The sequence below is a fragment of the Zosterops lateralis genome (genome assembly GCF_965231275.1).
Source record: "Zosterops lateralis genome assembly, chromosome: 1".
Lineage (NCBI taxonomy): Eukaryota > Metazoa > Chordata > Aves > Passeriformes > Zosteropidae > Zosterops > Zosterops lateralis.
This window is the reverse complement of record NC_139762.1, coordinates 81,258,862-81,281,755: the sequence shown is the minus strand read 5'-3', so window position 1 is coordinate 81,281,755 and position 22,894 is coordinate 81,258,862. Positions and strand designations below refer to the sequence as shown.

Below are 22,894 nucleotides of genomic sequence, written 5' to 3'. Positions count from 1 at the left end.
ACCACTTCTTAAATTATGGAAGTGTTTTTTAAAATCTCATGACAAAGGAAAAAAGTTAATGTGATCACTCTACAGGATGACAAAGAAAGTATCTGATTTAAAAAATTGGAAAGTTCACTATCTGTTTCCTTTGAAAGAATCTGTGGCAGATGCAAAAGGGTAATTTTTTATTTTTAAACAAGGGTTCCAGAAAGAATCAGTCCAATGTGTCAGGCCATCTCCTGCTCAGAGGCAAAAAGACATTTCATTTTGTATGTGTGAATGTTCCAAAGAGCATTTAGCTAACACTTGAACACAGTCTGTAATCATATGGCTGCTCACATGTCTCAAAGATACAAAACATTACAGAAAATGCAATTAGTTTTTGTAGGATTCAGTGACATTAGAACTCAAGATTTAAATCATTCAGTATTTCAAGTCAAATGAGAATACCATCCTCAAATACTTTACATGCCCATCACTCCTTCCATCAATTTAGCCTCAGAGAATAATTCTTAGCACAGGAGGAAACTGAGTGAGATACAGGACCAACATCTTCTGCTAGAATAATACTAAATGTGATTATTACACTCTAAAATTGTGTTTTATCTGAAAAGAAGAGATCTTTTCTTCTAGCAGGAAGGATAAGTGGGTGCAGAGATTGCTTGTATTTCTAACAAACAAAGCAATTTCTTGCTAGAGGGTCACATGGATTCACATTATGCCAACTTTAGATTTCCTTGAGACTCCTTTAATGAGGTCCCATGAGCCTCTTTCATACACTGAAGATTATTAATTTAAAAATAATATATCATTTTAGGCACAGGAGCTTAAGAAACGTGATGAGAAGGAGAGATGTGTATTTTATATCTACTTTAATTGATAATAAACAGAAGCATCTGGCTCAGAGGAGCTTTTGATCAGAACAGCAACACATCATGTTAAGATTGTGTAGTTTCATCAGTACAGTGTATCATCTTCTTTTTGGCAAAGTGAAAACAAATGTGGACCTGCCCAGCGCCACAGCCAGTGAGATATGAATATACAACAGTTGCATTTGATCAAGGGAGTCTCCTACTAATCAGCAGTTAAATGAGAATGTCCAAAGTTCCCTAGCAGGACCGCAAAACCCAGATGTATCTTTATTTGCCCATAAGATAAATAGCCTAGCATTAAGAATCATAAGCTCATAACATAAGTGATTTATTCCAGTGGATGTTAAGTCTACTGCAGAAAATCCAGGGACAGGTACCCCAATCCTTAGCTGAAATGGGACTTCTGAAACACTGATGTCCATAGTAAGGCATTTGGGGTTGAAAATTCAATGTGTTTTGTTTTCTCTTCATGGGTTTGGCAAGTGCCATTAAATCATCTGAGGAGCCCCTCTTGCATTCCAGCATGAATTGTCCACCTGAAACCTAAGCATAACTAAACCACTATCATGCCTTCTAGCTTTGTAGCTCAGTAAATAGGGAGTAAGTGCTATTTGTACCAGGCCACAGGTTTTGCATTCAGCTAACAAATAGGCTAAAGCATCTGCTGGGCTGTGCCTGAGCTTGTGTTGGTTTGCCTGAAGATTTGTTTCTGCAAGCAATAGCAATTATCTGATTACCAGATCTCTATTACTTGCTTTGTTTTAACTTTTCTTCTGCTCTGTTATAATTGTATAATGTAATGTCGACACCAATATGTATTTTATAACTAAGGGGCATTTGTACTATGTAGTTACTGAGAGCAGAATGACCTATTAGACCCCCTTAATAAAATACAGCACAAAGGAAGCCTTGAAAGAACTGTCAGAGAGCAATACCTGAGGCCCAAGGCCCTTAAACATATCTGATGGCCAATTACTGGTCATCAATTGAATGCAACCTCAGGAGCAAGGTCAGTCAAGCCACTCCTGTTAAGTCTTGGGGTAGCAGAGAGAACAAAGAGCAAGCACCCAACATATGTAAAACACACACAGTAAATTCAGCTGCAATATGGACTTGCAAGTCAGCAAATAATAAGCAAGCCACGAAGCCTCTTAACAAACATTAAAAAGTTCTCAACCACATCCTAAATTGAGAAAAAAGAAATCACAAATATCAACATCATACTTCTGGCCAAGGGCTCAAGATACTGACCACTTCCTGTAAACCCTCCTCCAGGCTGAAACCATCAACCCCCACATCGAGGGGCAGTCAAACACCAGAGAAAGGCAGAGACTAAAGAGTTTGTGTATTTATGTTACCAGCAAATAATTTAAATTATTTGATAAGGCTGTTATAAATGTAAGAAACACTAAGACTGTAATCAGACTAAGATTAAGTTCTTGGCTTCACACAAATGGTGTATACTTTTTTGCCTGTAACAGGATTACAAGTGTTAGTAAATAGGTGGGAATCCAAGCAATCTCTTCTCTAACTTGACTGCAACAAATTTCCTCATAAAATACTTCCTAGTTAAGAATATTTTCAAATATTCATGTGCAGCTTTAACTCTGCTATTGTTACTAGATCCTGTAATGGAATGATTGAGTTTGCAACTTCATAATTTCCTTAAATCTAAACAAATAAATAAATCATGTTTCTTAGAGGTAATTGTGATGAGGCCTTTACCAATATCAACCAACTTATTATGAAACTTATTTACCACTGGTATCTTTGAATTAAGGACCACGAGATGAGAAAATATGAAACAAAAATCCAGATGCTCTATATGTAAGCTATCTTTGTTATCATGTGATATCAGCAAAGACCTATGAATGTCAAGGCCTGATTGTGATTATACAGTAATTATACTCATCTGATATACAGGGTGCAAATAAGACTGTAAAATGGAAAGCTCTTTAGAACGAAGCCCCAGGAAAATAATCAGAACTACTGAAAAGGTTTAAAATTTGTTTCTTAGTATGTGGATACTTTCCTAACAGTCTAGGAATTGTTTGAGGCAGAGACTGACACTCATTTTTTTTAAATTTGTTGCAGTTTTTTCCACAGAACCTCAAACTTACATTTTGATAACCTTTTCAGAAAAGAATCAAACTCAGACTTCTCATTCATAGCATGCTTCTTTAGTGTTGGTGTGGGAAATAAACACGACAGAAAGGAGACCTCATCAGCATCAAGTCATGGAGAATATTGTAAATCAAAAATTAAGTTCTGAACTTGAGGCCTTAATCAGGTAGAGTTACTCTCTCATCTGCAGGCAGCCAGTCATTAGTGCTTAGATTAGCAGAGGTGGGAGGGGAAGTTCTCCAACATTTCAAATCCCATCAAAGGCTTAGTCAGTGGTGAGTAAAAATGGTTTTCCCTTTCTTCTTTTATTTTTCTACTTTTCTGAAAGGAGTGAAATTATTTACTTCATTTGCTGCATTGTGAAGATCTACCATGTAATAATTTTTACCAACCAAAAACTGCCCAAGAATTTAAGAATTTTAGGTAGTAGGAAGAGGAGAACAGTAATAAAGGTCCTTGACAATTCAGCTCTGAATTGTTAGGACTTTGCTGTGACAGTTCAGGACTTTGCTGTGACAGAAGGAAGTGGTGAACTGTTAATCTGTAAAATGTATTAATATGGGTATGCTTTCGTCATACACTATCTTTTATTTCATTTATTTCTCCCTCACCAATACATATTTTCAAGGTTTATTTGTAATTTTGAGACCATTTAAAGATGAGCTGAATTTAAAAAAAAAAAATGTTGAGAATTCTTTCCTCAAAATTTGCAATATTTTTGCATTATTTACAATACTTTAAATCCTTACGTGGGCACTATCTGTCCTAGAGACAATGTAAGTATAAGAAAATGAAGACATAATAATTCAGAAGGTCAGGAAGAAGCTCTTCCATCCAATACACATTACAGTTATTTTCTGATTTGAAAATAACAGCTTTGTTATTAAACAAGCTCTTTAAGATAAACCTTTATGTTTTCTAATGTTTTGTTTCAGTTTTTTCTGTCTAATCAGTCTGTGTAACCTGGAATCCTGCCAACATGATTCAGAAGTCCCATTCTGCAATGTTTTTAGTTATAGTTGGGACTGTGCAGGACTTACGGTGATGAAGATACAAATTGTATTGGTCATAATTCAGAGAAGCCATTTATGCTTTACTGCTTTTGATGAATGAAACAAATCCAGGCTCATGCAATGATTGGTATTATTCTAGGTGTGAGAAATTAGAACAACACTTGAATTAAACCACTAACTGAAAAAGTAAAGTCATTCTTTACGTAAACGACCATTTCACAACAAAATGGCTTTCAGGAAATCTAGATGAGTTTGAGTTTTCCAAAGAAGAGCCTGATCCCAGCAGGACCAACAGTGATTCAGTCAAGTCAGAGCTCAAAAAATCCTTTTTAGATACTTTTTCAATCATTTCCCTTTACCTTCTGTATCCTTTACCTTAGGCAGTCACTTGGACAAACCTGGATGAAGCTGCTCTCCAGCACACAGGTGTCTGGTGTCTGTTTTGCACTCCCAATAGAGCTGAGTTGATTCTTAATAAAACTTTAGAAAACGCTCAGCTAACATTGATATCAGCACCTACACACCTATAAAACTACCTATTTACAACCCAGAATATGCCACAGATATACCTGTATGTATATGGATACCTTCTGTAACTTCAACATTAACTGGAAGTTAGACTCCACTGCAAGATTTTAATTGGCAAGTGTTAGAGGTGGCCTTTAGAGGCTTTTCTGATTTTCTGAAGCTCAAAAAAGGTCTTCTGAGATGGTACAAACTTTCTAGCATTAAAACTTCAAGTTTCCTATCACAGAAAAAGTGTATCATGCTCTCATTTGCCTTTAAAAACTCACATCCAGAAAAGCACTGAAAATTGCACTGTTTGTACTGTACAGTTAAAAATCTACAGACATATGGTTTGTTAACTTTAATTAATAGAATTGAACAAGCACGCATCCATTTAGGATAAACCCTTTCTTTATGAACTTGTATAATCCCTTCACCACTTAAGAACACCAACAAACAAACCACAGAGCACTTAATGTTTTTCCAAGGGAAATGCAGGGAAGGAATCAATTGGAACAGCTTTGTGTTCAAAATCATCTGTGAAGCATCAAAGTTATGTTTGTTGGCATCTGTGCTCCAGCTGCGGGGTTTAGAGCTTTTTGCTTTCTTAATCACGTTCCTTATTCCAATGACTAAGTACTTGTTTCTGTGCATTTACGGAGTTGGAAAGTTAATTCATCAGGGACTGCTCATACTCCCACAGCCTTTAAAGTCATTTCCCCAAGAGAACATGTCAAATTTGAAGCTTCAAAGGACTTCTTTTTTTTACTGGATTTGATAAGTGACAATTTAAAAAAATTAGCTAGACTAAAAAGAATATATATATATATATATATATATATATATATATATATATATATGCATTGAACTGTTTAGGGAGCAAAAGATGCCTAAAAATTACAATTATCCAGGAACAAACAAAAGCCCCTTGCATCCAATTCATAATAAATATCTCTTATGGCAACATTAAATAATTCTGTAACTGTTGGGAATCCATTTATGAACAAGTACTTATCTGTTTCAAAAAGCAGTCAGAATGATAAAAAGTCTGAGGCTGACTCAGTCATCCATGAAATCAGAGGAAGACTAAATCGACTTCACTGCCTTTTGGGTAAGACCCTATTTTAGCAGTGACAATCAAGCACTAAAACCACTTTATGTGTCAGTTTGTGATTGCATACAAAATATATTATGATTTTGAACAGCTATAGAAACCAAACGCTGTATTTCTTCCAAAAATTTCAAAGATCATGGATTCTGAGTCCTCCTGCTTGACCACCCTTAGGGTGGAAGTGTGAGGCTATCAGGATGCAAGTGGGGGAGAAGAGGTATTTTGGGGGTTTTAAACGTAATATAATTGTTCAGTAGCTGTAAAAAGTCCTCTGCAGGAACTCAGCTTTTATCCTCGACTAAGAAAATTAGGCTACTGGTTTAACTGCCCAAGGTTAAGAAATATGAATAAAATGACAAAAATACATATATTTTGGCCAACAGTTTGGATTGTTTTGGGATTTTTTCCCCCAGAAAAGCTTAAAAAGAATTTTTTTTTGCTGAATTCTGCTGCCTTGAGAGGTGACTCCACTCAAAAGAAAGGTATTATGGGGCTAGTTCCTGACCCTTCCTCTACAGTACAAGCGAACAAAGAAGATAGCTGGGTTCAGTACAACTATTAATGAGGGACCTGCAGAGGATGTGACCCAGCAGAGCACTACAGCAGGGAAGCTCACCACGGGCACTGTTTTAGAGGCAGAGAGCAAATGCTTGCTGCCAGTCAAGAAATATGAGCAAGGGCAAAAAGAAATCATCAGAACTAAATAGCAGGGAGATGACACCACCCTTTGTTTCGGGTACAAACAAAGAATGAAGGGAAATAATAATGAATCTAGTATAATAAATGTAAAAAACATAATGAGAAAGGCCAGAAAAGAATTTAAGGATGCACTTTGTGAGGTCTAAAGACTAAGATGGAGTCTTACTTCAATGACATTAGGGACAGAAAGATTGCTACAGAGTCTATAGGCACAGCATACAAACTGCAGTAGAACTAGCAAGACCACAGCAGGCTGTGTTAGTTGAAGACATGATGGCACAAATAGATAAAAAGAGCAAAAAATGTCACCAAAGAATGTAAGTACAGAAGCAGAAATAAGAAAACTAATACAGGTGACACACAGATTCTTGCTTAAATTTACCTTCCTATCTGAAGCCTAGAAGATACTAAATGCGACATCACTTTTAAAAGATACTTCAGAAAGCTCAGGGGAACTAAAAAAATGAGCCTGACATCTAAATTGGGCAAATCAGAGAAATCATAATACAGCATTAAATTAGTGGAACATGAACAAATATGATCTGCTGGAGAACAAAATTATATGCTCTGTTTTTCTTTAATAGGAAGACTAGGAATCTATCAGAACTACTGAAGGAGGAAACAAACTTATGGATATAGGTGGTAAGCTGATGCAGTTTACTTTGAATTCAGAAAGACATTTCACAATGTATCTCAAAGGAATTTTTCTCTCTTAGGAGACCTGCAGCCACAAGCTAAACAAAAATCTATTATGCTTTCACAGATAATTAACTGCTTAAAAGATGGTAAATGGAAGAGAGGAAAAAATTGTCAGTTTTTCCCAATGAATGGTGTTCAGCATGGTCTGTGCTGTAAACCTGTGTGGCTAAAGTGATTCAACAGCAGGGAAAGTATTGTACCTAAGATGGCACTTACATTTAAAAAAATAAAACCAATCTGGAGGATGTGCTGCGGAGGGAAAAAAGGAAAGGGTGAGTATAAAGTTAAAAAAGTATATGCTCTTTTATCAGGCTGCAGGGAGAATGCAGTTCTAAGAACTAAACTTATCCATAAATTTCCCCCTAATAATCAAAGGTAGTACCTCACAAAAGGCAAAAGATTAATAGTTCATTTTCATCTCTATTTGTCTGACTATATTAGGCAAAGCTCTTCTGTAGCTTTAGAAAGAACAAACACTTTTGTAGAATCTTGCGCTCTTGTTATTTAAATTTTCCTTTCTTCTCCACATTTCATACTACCTGCCCCTCACAACACAGGAAATTCTACTCATATATATTTTCTTCCTATGAAGTTTACAGCAACATTAGTTAGTTTTCTTGGGACTATAATGGAAAGCCAGATTTTGCTTTAGAGATAAGGCATCTTATATTATTATACTTCAGTTTTACTTAGAAAACTAAGCAGCAAACAAAACACCAGTCATTCTGAAAACAAAAGAAAGAAGTGAAAACATTTCCCTAACTAGAGATACCAAACAACACTGATTTTTTACTTTTTTTTTTTTTTTCAAAATTACATTCATATGACTCCCAGCAAGATTTTTGATGGATTAATTCCTCTAATCCACCAGCTGCTTTTTCCCCTGCATTCTATGTAATGGATCATTTTTATACTTCATACAAAATTGCTGATGATAGATTTCACTATATGTCTAATACTCCTTTTAGCCCTACATTTCAGAAGAAGATAATACACACTGCTATTACTTCTTTTTCTAAGTACTTTAAAACTCTTTAACAAAATATTCATTCTGCCAAGCTATCTCACACAAATGCTTCAATATGTGCATTGGGACTCTGGATCAGCTTTTCAATAAGGGAGAGGATACATAAATTAACTATGTTTAATAGGGAGCTTTAGTGCCTTTGCAAAGAGGTTTATGTGTTCCTATGTGAAAACAGAGAGTATACTTCTAGTTTCGTGAACTGAAAATTTCATAAACTTCTGAATTAATCTCTTCCCTGCTTTAAATATAGTGAGCATATTTCATTTCAGCTTAAAGCAGAATTACAGGTTTTTTAGGTAGAGTAACAGCCAGATATAATCTCTGGATTTGTCCTTGCTGATGTTATCCTAGGCAGTGAAAATACTTAGCTAAGTCAGGTAATGCCAAGAGATGTGGATCTTGACAAACTCTCATGTTTTTCATGGAGTTTATACTAGGGGGATGGGGGCAGAATAAACTCAGCTGTGAAAAATGAAACTTTTGCTAGTAAGTGGTATATCCACAGTAGTATGATATTACCAGAACAGTAAATTGACAAAGCCACATACAATGTCCCCACAATGACCAACACATAAACAGCCTTTTATAAAGAATTCTGGAATCTGTCACTACCTTCATAAATAATCTTCATGAACTAAAGATGAGGCTGCTTTTGAACAACAGAGCAACAACACAGAAGAGTGTTGTGCTGAGCCCACAGATGTGGGCTGAGGAACAGTCCCGTATCAGACCTGGTGCCTGGCAATCCAGCCTGTGTCACTGGTAAAGTATCTGCAGTACCGCAGGTCAGCTCTGCTGTGCTGGGTAGGGGGTTTGCCCACTTTTCCCTCTGGAGATTGATTTACATTATAAAGAGATAGAAGGGAATCTTTCCTTCCTCTGAACCAGACAGCTGAAAAAATACAGGTATAGTTACAGCTGCTTTTCTTCATCTGGAGCCTCTCTGACAAAGCAAAAACTGCATTTTAGGGCTGACCTATTACTGGACTAGTCCCAGTCTAGGTAGAGGCATCACAAATTTCAAATGATAGAAAAATGAACTCCTGTGTCTTAACAAGGTAATAACTTGTTTCACTGATCTCTTATGCTAGAAATTGTCATAAGTAACAAGATTGGAGATTTTCATAACATAAACTGAAAGGCCTGGTTTTATGACTTCAGGTTTCTGATACTTCAGATGGAATAACAAGTGTGGTTGAATTAGAAAAACTCTGTTCTGGAAGGATTAATACTTTTATTTTCAGCTGCATTTCTCTAGCTGAAAGAAATACGTGGCATGCTGCTGCTTTCAAGTAATAAAAGGGCTCTTGATAGGGTGACTGTGACACTTCATCCTACCCTTCAACCTGCAAGGACAAATCGTTGTGTATTCTGGTAAATGAGCTCAGTGTTTGCATGAGTTTATATTTTCAGACAAGAAGAATACAATCCCATCTACTGGAGTATTCAGAAGTAAATATTATTATTTAAGAATGCTGCAATAGGCTGAGTCACATAATCCTGAAGATACAAAATAAGTTATAAATAAACACAATAATAATGTATGTTTGCCTTTTTTAAGGCTTGTGAACATATTTGTTCAAGATGAATGTCAGAGACTATGAATAAATAAATGCCTTTCATTTGGAGCCTGCAGTATTAGTGCAGAAGTATTCTAAGTCAACAATTTAACGTGAAAGGGAGAATGGAATGAACCAAGAAGGAAAAAAAAAAAAAAAAAAAAAGAAAAAAAAAGAAGTTTTGATAACTCCATCAATAAACATTCAAAGTTTTTAAAATTATTTCTCAACTTCACATAACTTGTGTAAGAACAGGGCTGCCTGACACTATTTTCAATGGAAATTAAAATCCTACAAGAGCCAAATAAATTAAAAATTTCTATGATGCCCTGAGACTAAGTAAAAATAAAAGCTGGCACATAAATATAATTAATTTGGATGGAGTTCCATTTAATTGCACTCAGATGGCTAAGGACTGCTGTCAGTCAGCTCAGCTAACAAATCAGTCTCACACTCCTCAAGAGCTGCTGCATTAGTGAAGCTATAAATGGCAACAGTGCATATTACTTATTCAGGCTTCATCCATACCTCAGTTTACTGAGGTCAAATTGAAGAATACTGAAACAAAACTCTGCTTTGTGTTAAGGTCTACATGTGAGCAGACTTTTCGGTATAAAATGTGTAAACACAATTACTGTGTTTGCACTGTGCCATTTTAAGTAAAGGTGACCAAATCTTGAAAGGAATAAAATAAATCAGGGGGACAATTTGTTGCAAACTGATTCAAAACTCCCTTACAAAGAGGAACATTGGAAATGCCATTCTAGATCAGACATGCCTTCCCTGGTTATTGTCAAATGGCAGCACAGAAATAAGCAGAATGCAAAAAGCACAGCTCTAAATCTGATTCTTATAATTCAGGAGAAAGATTTAAAACTTTAAAATTTGATTCACTATGCTAACAAAAATCTAATTTCTTTTGCCTATTATAATTTTGCTTCATCCTGATATCCTGCACAATTTTAGTTGTGTGGAGGTTTACTGGTTCTTAAGATTTAAGCCTCAACAATGTCTTGCAACAAGTTACATCATTTAACAATGCCCTGGATAGATACAAATTCCCTTCACTGGCCTCACATTTCCTTAAAACTCAGTATACTACAGTACAGAGTACACTGAAACCCCAATGTTCTCTCTCTAAACCTGTCATTTATTTATATATTAGTCCTTCATATACTAGAACACTGCATACTCTGATTTACGAGAATCCCAATCTTTTCCCTTTTTTTGGAACATTTTCCTGAGCTCAGCCCACTTCCACCATGGGCAATATCCTTAAAGAACAGTAAGCATGACTACAGAACAGTTTTATGTAACTGCTCTATCAGGTTTCTGAGGTAATTTTCAACAATACGCTTCATGCACCCTTTTTTCCCATTTTGGTTGCAACTGTACAATGAAGGTTGCTACAGCACTGACTACAGTAAAATTAAGATTTGTCCATACTTAACAACGACATATCTTTGTAATAGAAGAGACTTTGAAATCTGTGGATGAAATCATAACGAGCTTTCATGACTTTAGACATTGACACAAAGCTGTCAGATAAATTCAGCTTCAAAATAAGCTCAGCTTTGAAGATAACAGCAGTGTTGGAGAAATCACATTACTGCAATACATGAAACAAAAACTGTGATTTTATCCAGCTTCAGTCCAGACTGCTACAATCATCTCTTTTGAGATTAATTTATATGTGAATCTCTAGACTACCTTTTTTTGTCTCCTTTGGGAATATTTTGTGAAACTTCCTAAATGCTATAACTGAATCTAATTTTATTTCACCACTGCACAAACATTCTGGCTTATAGCTAGAATCACAAACAATTCACACACCAGGGTCATTCTCCTGTCCTGTTCCTCACTGTGCTTCAAGGTGAAAGCAGGAGCTTCTGTTACGTTCATGACTGCAATTATGAACTCTTCATTTCTATTACTTCAGCCCTCAAAGTGCCTCCCATACAACATGCAAATCAACTTTTGTATCTATGATACCCCAAAAGTTCAGATCATCAGAAAATATAATCCAGATTTTTCCTCCAAACTGACTAACAGCACTCATAAGTAAAATCTGCCTAAATGCATTCCTTTAAGAGATGTAAAGTAACCTTTCAATAATCTGATGTTTCTCCTTCTAGGACAAGCCACTAGTATGTCCAGTGGCTAAAGCTAACATGGATGTAACATAATTATATAAACTAATATAACTAATAATAACTCTATATAACCCCTCTATCATGAATTTAATATAATTTACTTTTAAGTTGCTCCATTTTGATTGTCAGAAACTCCTCCTATCATACTGAAGAACAATGTCAGAAAGATATGAAGTGGTCTATATTAGTAATATCCTAAAGGACTGCACTGCACTTTCCATTTACATCAGGAATATGTTTTACTCTGGAGCTGTTCAGCAATTTGAAAATCAAAGATCAGGTGAAGCAGCATGTTTTTACCTACATCAATTTTTTTATTTTCCTGAATTCGGATTAGAGGTTTGCTATCTCTTTTTTCTTTTTAAAAACAAAACATAAGAAAAAATACGCTACATTAAATACAGTTTTAGTTGTTCCAAAAGCTGCTTAATATTCCAGGACAGACCTTTTTTTTTTTTTTTTTTTTTTTTACAGCTCTCCCTGCTTATGTCAATTGTGATTTCATGGAAATACTACTTATGTACCAAATAAAGCTACACAACCCTAACAAAAAAACTAGATCCACAAGCACTGGAAATAATGAAGCCTGATTTCCTATAAGTTTATATTTCAACTCTTTTAAGTTGATCCATTTATTTTTCTCACATTCCCCTTTCCCATACTCCTGCCTATAGGATTTAGCAGTCCGACTGCTAAAAATTAAGAGATACAGTGCCTAGTCCCAAACAAGACGTGTACTGATATGTACACTCATTGACCAGCACCTGACACCACTTGGACCAAGCAAAAATGGACTCAGCATCAAATCTGTCTCTCAGTGCAGAAATTAATTTAATTTTTTACCTTCTACTGGGCCACTGTTTTTCATGCAACTAGTCTCAATGCCACATTGTCATCTAAGACCACTCTCCAATCAAATGTGTTTGTAATGGAGGAGTGGGTGCTGTTACTTATTTGCAGAAGAATAAGAACACCTGACAGACCACAACATGATCCTGTAAACCCTATTACTTGATAAAACTAAGCTAAAACTATGCTATCTACTTTTTTGTTCTGGTTTTTAGTCTTCAGTAACAGTTACGGATTACTTTCCAGAGATAACTGAATGTTCTAGGTCCATAGCAATGAAAAGATCTCAGGCTCAATGAAGCACAAGTCCTTTGGAAATATCCTCCAGTTTCAGTTTCACTCATCAATTTAATTTAAAATTAGTGCAGCACAGAACTTCGGCACCCAAGATTCTTTCTTCCTATTTTTCTCCTTTTTCATTCACATTCAAAACTTATCCAATCAAAGGAAAAGTAGAAGTTCACAGTCTTTTAACTGTGAGTCCATGAGCCCAGCACTGCCTGCTGAGCACAGACTGAAGAGGGTTTCAGGTACTTCTGTGGTTATCAGAGGCAGCAGTGACCACAACTCAAACACAGGGCCTCATAGAGCTGGGGTACAGTACTACATCTAAATAACAATAATGAAAACTACAGCACAAGATAAGATTTGGACTTCTGAATCAAACATTCATCACCTTTTTGACAGATATACATATGCCAAATACAAAGTTCTTGAATTGTGTTCACTTTGGCAAACCCTTTGCATTAGATTTGAAAGACATTAAAAATCAGATGGCATTGGTCCATGAAAGAAGTGATTTTACATGACCTGGAAGTCCCTTAAAGAGCTTGCTACGGGAATCTCAGAACAGGACTGCAGCCAGTACCAGTTATCACAGGTTGAACTGAACAGTTTGAAGTAGAGATAATTTCCTAGCAGCTAAAAATGTATTTCACATCTTTAAGTTACTTCAAAAATTACATTTCTCAGAAAAGGGATGCTTCACACTATTCAAAGCAAGAAAGCAAGCACCTTACCGTTTAGCCTCTTTTTCAAAATCAGATAAATGAAACAACAAAATTATTGCTGGATATGTGACCAAATACCACCTGAAACAGCTCACATTTGTATATATATGCACATCAGCCCAACCAGTTTATATTTCACATTTACCTTGACCATGAATGCCAAGCTGATAACTCACTTTACTGACCAAGATAAGCAGATATGCACAGTGATCAATATGTTTTAGCATTTTCTGAAACTATTTCTTATGATTTTGTGGGCTTTTTTTTTCGTTTTACCCTCTTTAAGGGCAAAATACCCTTGTTATTGCTTACAATTGCAGTAGCATGTGCAGCATCAAAAGAAGAAAGGTTCTACTTTTTTAAACTTTTAAAACATAAAAAAAACAGTTAATACCCCAATGGAGTTTGTATTACAGAAGAAAAAAGGATTGAAAAAGGAAATGAGCTTAAAGTAGGCAAACATCATATAAACAGTACAATATCTTATGCATGGTGCCTGTGAGATTGTTTTCTGGTTTAGCAATAGATTATTTTTCTTAAGTCAAATGGAAACTTAAGAAAGAACTATTAAAAAAGCACAATAACAATATTATTTTCTGGTCACCTTTTTTTTTATCCTGTTTTATTACAAAAACTCTAGAATACAAATACACTTTTTGAAAAAAAGTTTTGTGTTCAGAACAATTTCAGAACATTGAAACAATAACACTAATAATTAAAAAGAAATATCTATTACTTTCTAAGAAACAAAGAAAATTCCTCCTTTTTTTATTTAATTCCACAGCAAAACACAGCATGTTTTGTTCTGGTATGTGGAAAGTGTATACCCTTTACCAGTCTCCCAGTACAAAAACTAAGATTAATGTATATGTTAGTATGACTGAAATGAGAACATAGACAAATATACACATAAAGCATGTCACCCAACTTGAGCCTCAAACTAAATTCTTCATTCTATTAATAATGCTTTAAAAAAGTTATTCTTTTATTACTGGCCTGAGGCAAATTCAAGTGAGATTATGCTTCTCAAGGGAAAAGAAGCATTTTCTGAAGGAAACATACAACTTATCTGAGTATGCTGTAAAATCTGAAGATGTTTGTCCTCTGAGTCACATTAGCACAGCCCAGAGAATTCCACAGTTCCTTCTATAGTGCCTGTATCACCTGCATACACAAGGTCAATACCTGTTTTGTGATCTGCTTAAGCTTTCTATTACCAGATTTTAGCTGCTCTTAAATTTGGTTGCGATGGTTCTATCTCTTATTAGACAATTTTAAGCACTCTTTGGTAGCTTTGATTAACTTAAAGACTTTGACAGGTCCTTATGACTTCAGATTTTGATTTCAAACTTCATCTTTTTGACCTTTATGAGTCTCTATGGTCTAATTCTCCTGTATCATATTGATTTATGGTTTTCTATATTCAGTGAAAATGCCTTCAGTCCTAAGTCTCTGGCTATCCATTTTCATGTATTGAGTGCACTTAAGCAACAGATGCATCTTTAAGATACCATCATGGTTTTCTCTCTGTGGAATATTTATATGCTTCAAAACATTTATCATTATTATTTTATAAAATAATTTGGAAATAATGGTAGGGAACTCTACTGAGTCCTGATAAAAAATATTTGAGTGGCTTGGCTGATATCTGCTATAAGACAGATAAAGTCAAGGAACAAACTGATGAGAAACATGCAAAAAGACAAGCACAGGCAGTATCTTTCTGCTGTGATAGGGTAGTTTAGGTGCAATAAAACAAAACTAAAAGGAAGAAACACTGTTCATTAAAAATTATGTGGTATAAATCATTAGGTGGACACAGAAAATAGCCATTAATACGGTAAAAGCTGCAAAACAAGACAGGAAAATAGATTAGGATTGGCTATACTGCAGTCTCACAGCTGGGTTGTAGATTGGAAAACACAACAGGCAGGTTCTCCTAAGAAATTAAATCTGGTCCCCTGGTACCGCTGCCAGGCATACTATAAGACTTCCTTTCTTAAGTTTATAAAAATAGTAGTTGTTGTTCTTGTTTTCCCATGAATCCCTACAAACAAAGTTCTAAAAACAAAGAATTGGCACAGTTGAAAAGGGTCCCAAGACAGTATTTCATCCATCCTATACTTCTGATGGATCAAAAATTTCATTTCAAGATGAAATGAAGCCTAAGATAGTTACTATCTTCTTAAATAATAAGTTCTCCAGTCCTCTACCCTTTTTTCTTCTCCTTTTCACAGGCCACAGACACTGAACTATTCAGCTGCAACTCATGCTGCTCAAATGTTGTGAAGGTTTCAGAGATCATCCTCACTGAAGAAAGTAAACCAGAAAGCTGGAGAGTCTCTTTATAGTTTAAAGCTATCATTTAATGGTTGAGAGAACCAGGCACTTTAAGTCCCTGAGTCTACTCCAAAATATGCCTTTAATTCAAGTGATAAATGTTTGGCTTATAACATCTTTTACTCCAGACAAAACAAACAGTAGATAGCATAGACTACTACTACTTTCACTGCAACACAAGATTTTTTAACTTCTCAAGTACTCAGAGATATTTGGGATAAAAGTTTTTTGGAATAAAATAAATTCACTAAATACCTTGCACAACCTAAGCTGAAGATCACTATAAGCAGTAAAGTATGGAAAATAGTAGTAAGAAGACACATTAACCTCTCCTTTATTCAGTACAGTAAAAATTCATAATTCTGTTTGGAAAAATACATACCTACTACAATAAAACCAAAAATTTGGTTGAAAGAGAAGAACATCCAACAAGTTTCATATTTGTGCTCCTGATTCATAAGACTTTATTAATCTAAATATTTAATCCATTCAATAATTACAAGAAGGCATAAAATTATTTCTGAGTGCACTTTCTTAGATTAGTGAAAAGAACTCTGAGAAGAAATAAAGTACTTTTTCTCCAGCTACACTTAGTGACTAGGCCCTGCTATGGTTGCAAAGCCTCTGACTCAAGACAGGTAACTCAAAGTTTCAAATTCAGTGAAACTTAAACAGAACACAGACTTTATACCACAGTCCTTTGTCTTGCAAGAAAACTAAGGTTTATAGAAGATTTCTACACTGGATGGGTTTCCATTGGTGCCTATGTTTTAGCAAGACAATGAATGTACTCCAGAACTTAAACCATCAACACCATAATTTAAAAATTAATAAAAAATCTCCAGAACATTTCCAAAGCTGAACTGGTAACTATTCTGTGGTGCAGCAGAGTACGTGCTAAGACTGTTAATAAATTACAAACCCCAGTGCCATTAATCTCAAAGTAGTTATAATAAGGAATTTTTACATTAAAGGTTTTCCTACATTCCTCACAGAGCTTTCCAAGAAAATCAGAGCCACATATTTTTGATTTAAGACCATGGGAAGATTCTCTGCAAAGTAAAATTCCACTATATTTCACAAACATTATTATAGGATAAATAGGAACAAATGAGGGAGAAAACCTTCATGTTGTGCTTTTTTCAATGCCAGTCAGGATGGTTTAACAATAGATCTAGACCATATGTCTACTTTTTTGTTGTACCATCAGAAGAGACAAATATTTTGGAAAACTTGATAGAATTCTCAGTTACTGGGTTAATTCTTAAAGTTCTACGGAAATAAAAAAACGAGACTCTTGGTTGCTTTTAATCTACTGAAAATGCAATTCTATTATCAGAATAAATTTTTAAAAGAGAACAAATCCTGGGAAAATGCACAAAATCTTCAAATTAGAAACAGGTAATAAATTATCCTTTCTTTAGTATTGAATTACAGCAAATCTAACAAACATAGTCCACAGACTATGACAAACCTCAGAATTAGGCCTCTCTGAAAATAACATAGCTAAAGATTATGAAAAGAAAAAAAAAAAATTCTTCTACCCCTTTACCTACACACCTCAATTTGTTCAGAGAAGAGAAAAATCCCCTACAAGTCTTCCCATATGTTTCTCTTAATGAACTGGGTATCAGTAAAGCACTTCTAGTCATTCAAATCATCCCACTGTAGATTCAAAGCCTGAGATCTGCTAGGCTGCTGCTGTGCCAAGATCACCACCGCTATCCAATCTCACCTCAGCACTTTCCTGGTGCCTCCATGCATTCACTGACTGGCTCCTTATGTATTTAGACGTGAAACTTAGCTTTGTCTCTGCTGCACAGAACATGGCACACCAGAGTCCTGGGCTCATAGCTAGGGTCCCTATGCACTCTAATGATAAAAATAAAACCCATTATAAACCTGCAATGACATATCTACATCTGCACAAATTTCACCTCAAGAAGCTTAAATTCTTGATGATACCACAAAAAAGCTGAATTATATGTATTTCTGATTGACAAATTGTGTGGATTTCAGCACACACAAGCAACACAGAGACAAAAACAATCTGGTGACTACTCATGTTAGTGGTAGAGCTTATACAGATGCTTTATGGGCATAGAGCATTAGTGTTAGGACAGGTGGAAATGGCTTCAAGTTTTACCAGAGGAGGTTTAGATTAGATATTAGGAAAAATTTCTGCACTGAAAGGGTTGTCAGGCACTGGAACAGACTGCCCAGAGAAATCACCATCCCTGCAGGTATTTAAAACACACATAGATGAGGCACCTGGGAATATGGTTCAATGGAGGAGTTGGCAGATCTGCGTTAATGGTTGGACTTTATAACCTTAGAGGTCCTTTCAAACTTAAATGATTTTGTGATTCTATAACATAGAGACATCCGTGGCATATGGCCATAGATATTTGATGAAGAGAAAGCTGCAAATTGCTCACCACACTGCAGCCAGGACAGTCAGGACCGTTTTCACATGTCCTACGCCGTGCCTGGATCCCTCCTCCACACTGAGCTGTGCAGCGCTCCCACGGTCCCCAGCCCGTCCAAAACACATGAGGGGGGCACAACAAATGCTCATTGCAGTACCTGTGAAAAGAGAAATAAGGAGACAAAGAATCCATTTATTATCAAGACAAGACCTTCCCTAAAACCTCCCTAATTCAGATAGATATTTGTAGAGGGAAATATTTTATACAAAGGGCCTCTCTCTGCTCATTAAGCACTGCACTAACAGTTGTCACACTGTCACACAGAGTGTCTAAACATTCGAGTGGGTTTTTTTAGGTTGCAGTTGTGTGGGTGGAGCATTTGTTTGCTTTATTCAGTGACTTTATACATTCCATGCAATGCAGCCACGCGATTGTACTGCGGTCACGTAAGCAAGATTGCAAACTACTTTATTAAAACCACTTGTGGCTATCCCTCTGTGGCAGTCAACCAAACAGAAGGCAAACATTCATGCAGGAAGTCTTTTATCAGTCTCCAGCTAAGAATTGATTAGGATCCATCTCTCTCATCTTCAGACAGCTACACTTGCTTTTTGCTTTTCATAGTGTCTCTGCTTCTATGGGCAATATAAAAGCTAAAACATTGATTCTAGGCCTAAAGAACTGCACTTGTTTAGAATGTTCCAACTTTAACTTTTAAAGGGTGCTTTTAGCTATTATTATCTTTGAAGGATTTTCCTGTAGGCTGCAAACTGATTCAGATGCCTAGGAGGTTCTTGAGGGAAGCCCTATTGAATTGTCATTATCCTAACAACACATTCAGACAAGTGAGAAGGTCCCACCTTCAGCTGAGTTTTTTCAATTTTTGTAGAACCTTAGATTCCTGATTTTTTGAGTGTGCCATCCAATAATTCTAGCCTTAGCACATGCTGCTTTTTATGGAACCTCTACACAGGCCCAAAGGATTTGGGCCATCAGCAAGTGTGACCAGCACTCTCTCTAAGAGACCAAGCTTAGATAAAGCAAACACACAGTATGGTCACAAAACAGACAACCCTGAAGATATTCTCTGATATTTTATGGATGCATCTGGGTAGCTCTTGTTACAAGACTGTCCTGAATGAACAAATCAATCTGATACAATATTTCCTCAGTTTTTACACCATTCATTCAAAATCTAATATCTTCTTGCCCTTCTAACAAATTCTCATCTCCTGACACTCTTCTACAATGGAAACTGATTCTAATACTCCAGTTGTTCATTTTCTACAACAAATGACAGTATGAACAATTGTCATTTTCAACAAAAATAACCACAACAGTTTTTTTTTTTGTTTGTTTGTTTTCAGAAAGCCCCAGTATCTGCAAGCTCTAATTCTTTATTATCCTTCATTACAAGGAATTTGAACATTTGGAACTCTGTGTAAGGCAAAAAAATAATGTTGGTAGTGTTAGCAACATATGAAAGTAAATTTATCGCATATGCTGGAGCCTAAAATTCAAAGTTTGTCCCTAGGTCTGGGCAACTCCATTAAAATCTAAAGACTGGGAGCAGGATTAATAGGGGAGTGACATTTAGTTTTCTGCTTCTGTAGAGTCAAGAAAATTATTCACAGCTTATATTGACCTTTCCTCTGGAAACAGGAAAAAATGCCCAAATCCTCAATATTTATGAATATGGTGTCAGAATTCTTCAGTGTGTGATTTGGGTACACACATTATAGTTCACATTATGCCGTCATTAAAGACACATAGGAATGTTCTGTGCCTGGATATTCTTCCCCTAGAACTCCAACTGCACACATTCCTTGTCACATGCACTCAATTATGTGAATGCGTGTGATAGTTTCTTCTAGATCATTTGTTGAGAATGTGTAGTCTATCAAATATAGATGTAACATCAGCATTCATTTAGTCAAACTAGTTCAAACTTTGCATAATTTCAGTTCTTAATGGAGATGTGTTAAGTTAATTTGGGAGACACACTGAGACTAAAGCAAATCTGCCATGAAGTTGAGAATTACCGATATTCAGCCATGGAGAAGTAAAATTAAGGAACTTGTCTTGCCTTAAAATAAGGGCATGTACAGTGTAACTATCTAAAAATGAAGTAGTCATCTAACTTGAGCAACAGCTCATGGAAGGAAACAGCCCAGTTAAAAATACGATTTATGTCACCCTAAAGCAAAGGTCATATAAATACACCCCTCAATGTACAGATTGATTTTCTTTGACTACAAATGCTACATGAGAGGCAGACATCTAAGCCGCCATTAAAGGCAATGGAAATCTTGTCAATACAAACTCAGGAGACTAGAATGATGGATTTGAAGAAGTTAAGGAATATACAGCAGAAGGACACAAATTACTGATCACCACAGCCTGTATTGACTAAATTTCTACAGATCACAGTGGAAGTTTAGACACTGACTCACACATAAACATTCACATTACTGAACACCTGAAGTAAGGTATGACAAATCCCACTTTGAGGACAGTCATGCTACTATGCAGTGGCTCTTCCAGTGTCTCCGTGCCTGACCTTCCACTCTCCCACTTAAGCAGGAGACAGAAAAGAAACCTAATAACAGTGATCCTTCACAGCGAGTACTTCAAAGGGCTGGCAATTCTGTTATCCAATTCCAATTAAAAATGCAGCTGAAAAAAAGCCCTAAAATCTCTATGCAAACTACTTCAATTTAGGAAACAGTTGTTTTTTCTTTTAAAAAAGTCAACACCATCAATTTTCCTTTTTTTTTCAGGAAAAAAAAATAAAAAGGCAGAACAAACCAAAAACTAACACAGCATACAAGTAGAATTTTATTCTTATTTCAGCCAGCCAGCCTCTGAAAACATCAGGTATGTTTTCACAGCTAGAGACATCCCTGCAATTGATCTTTGAGAACTGTGCTACAGCACAGGGCTTTGAGCCAAGTTTCATTATATCTGTTCTTGGCTGCATTTCAAGTCACTCAGCAACCCTTTTTCCCTTTTGCTCTTTCTTCCCCTCTTAATTTTGTTCTCAGGACCCACAGGGCTAACGTTTTACAGTAATTCAACAAAACATGCAATGCAAGAAACTTGAATCTGTGAAACCACTGCCCTCTCCCCTAACCTAACTGCAGCGAGGTCAGAGTGGAGAACAGCCTAGAGAAATGTGGGTTTTGTACAGTGACCCTTCACATTTCCCTTGAAGTGAACCCAAGTTCAAATGCCCTAATAAAGGAATTGTCATACTAGGGGAAGAGTGAACATCCTCTGTCCAGTTGTGTCCACAGCTATTAGTGCCTACAGCAAATTTTACAACTACAATTTCTATGCAACTTGCATTACTATTCTTGTTTCTATAAAGATCTCAACCCTTAATAAGACATCAATTTATTCAATTTGTTTCAGTGCTGCTACCCAGCACTGAGTACTACAGGCTAACTGCATGACAGTTACAAATATGCCCTTTTTATTCCACAGAGAGATGTTATTTAAACAAATAGTTTGTAATTTTGAACTATGTTATACCACCCTGTGTTTAAGAAAAATAAACTAAGTTTCATCGCTGTCTGCCCCTTCCTGTGCAATGTACTGTTCTGTTGTGGGTAGTTGTGATTAGCTGGTAGCTGGTGATTTTCTGGGATGCAGAGAGTATACTGAGGCTGATGGGAATGCCAGATTCCTTTAACGTAAGGCAGGAACATGACACACACATGCCCTGCTGGACTGAGATTGTTACATTAACAGAAATACCCATCCAAGACACTGTGGAAGGTGGCATGTGGTCCCAGGGGCTTCCATGGAAGAGGAGGGAGCAGAGAAAGCAAGGAGAGTGGGAACAGACACTTCCCAGCAGACGACATCCATGGGAGTGCAAGCAATCCTAAAGCCTTGCGGTGTTTAAGCTGCTCTGCTGAAGTGGACTGGGCTTGTTCACACCGCTCAGAAACAAGCAGTGCCAGACAGAGCAGGCACTTGACTCTCAGCAGTTCCTCTTTCTCACGGAAACAAGCCCAAAAGCTGAATGTTTGCTGAGAATTGTGTACAAAATAATGCAACAATATGTCCTGCTTCTAATTGCTTTATAGACCCCAAAATATCCAGGGCTTTCAGACGTTTACTCCTCGTCTGCAGCCAATTTATTTTTCTAGTTGCCATGGGTTTTTTTCTACTCTTTCCTGTGTAATAAAAGATAAGTGCATCCACTGAAAGCAAGCAATTCTCATTTTAATGTCCCTTATTTCTGCACAGATAGGAGGGAGGCCAGTGGACTTAATGAGGCCATATCTATAGCATCTTCCACAGAAAGGAAAAACATTCTCACTCCATAATGTCAAGACAGGATACAGCAGACTCTATAAACTAAGATCTAGAGAATTTCCAGCAGCTTCAGTGAATATTTATTTTACAGAAAAAATCAGAAAAATTAAGCCCCTAAGGAATTCATCAAGATGTCTTCAATCTGGAGTCTTAACTACAAAATTATTATCTGATTAGCAAATTTTGTTACAATA

General features: G+C 36.2%; 1 protein-coding gene across 14 annotated transcripts in view; it reads right to left on the bottom strand.

Moving 5' to 3' along the window:
* SEMA5A (semaphorin 5A) overlaps positions 1-22,894 on the bottom strand; it is a 310,831-nt gene that overhangs the window by 48,086 nt on the left and 239,851 nt on the right. For all 14 annotated transcript variants that reach the window (XM_083854446.1, XM_083854449.1, XM_083854445.1 and 11 more), the window contains one exon: positions 18,384-18,531. In XM_083854446.1, the coding sequence (XP_083710572.1) occupies positions 18,384-18,531 (148 nt within the window). The remainder of the gene's footprint in view (positions 1-18,383; positions 18,532-22,894) is intronic.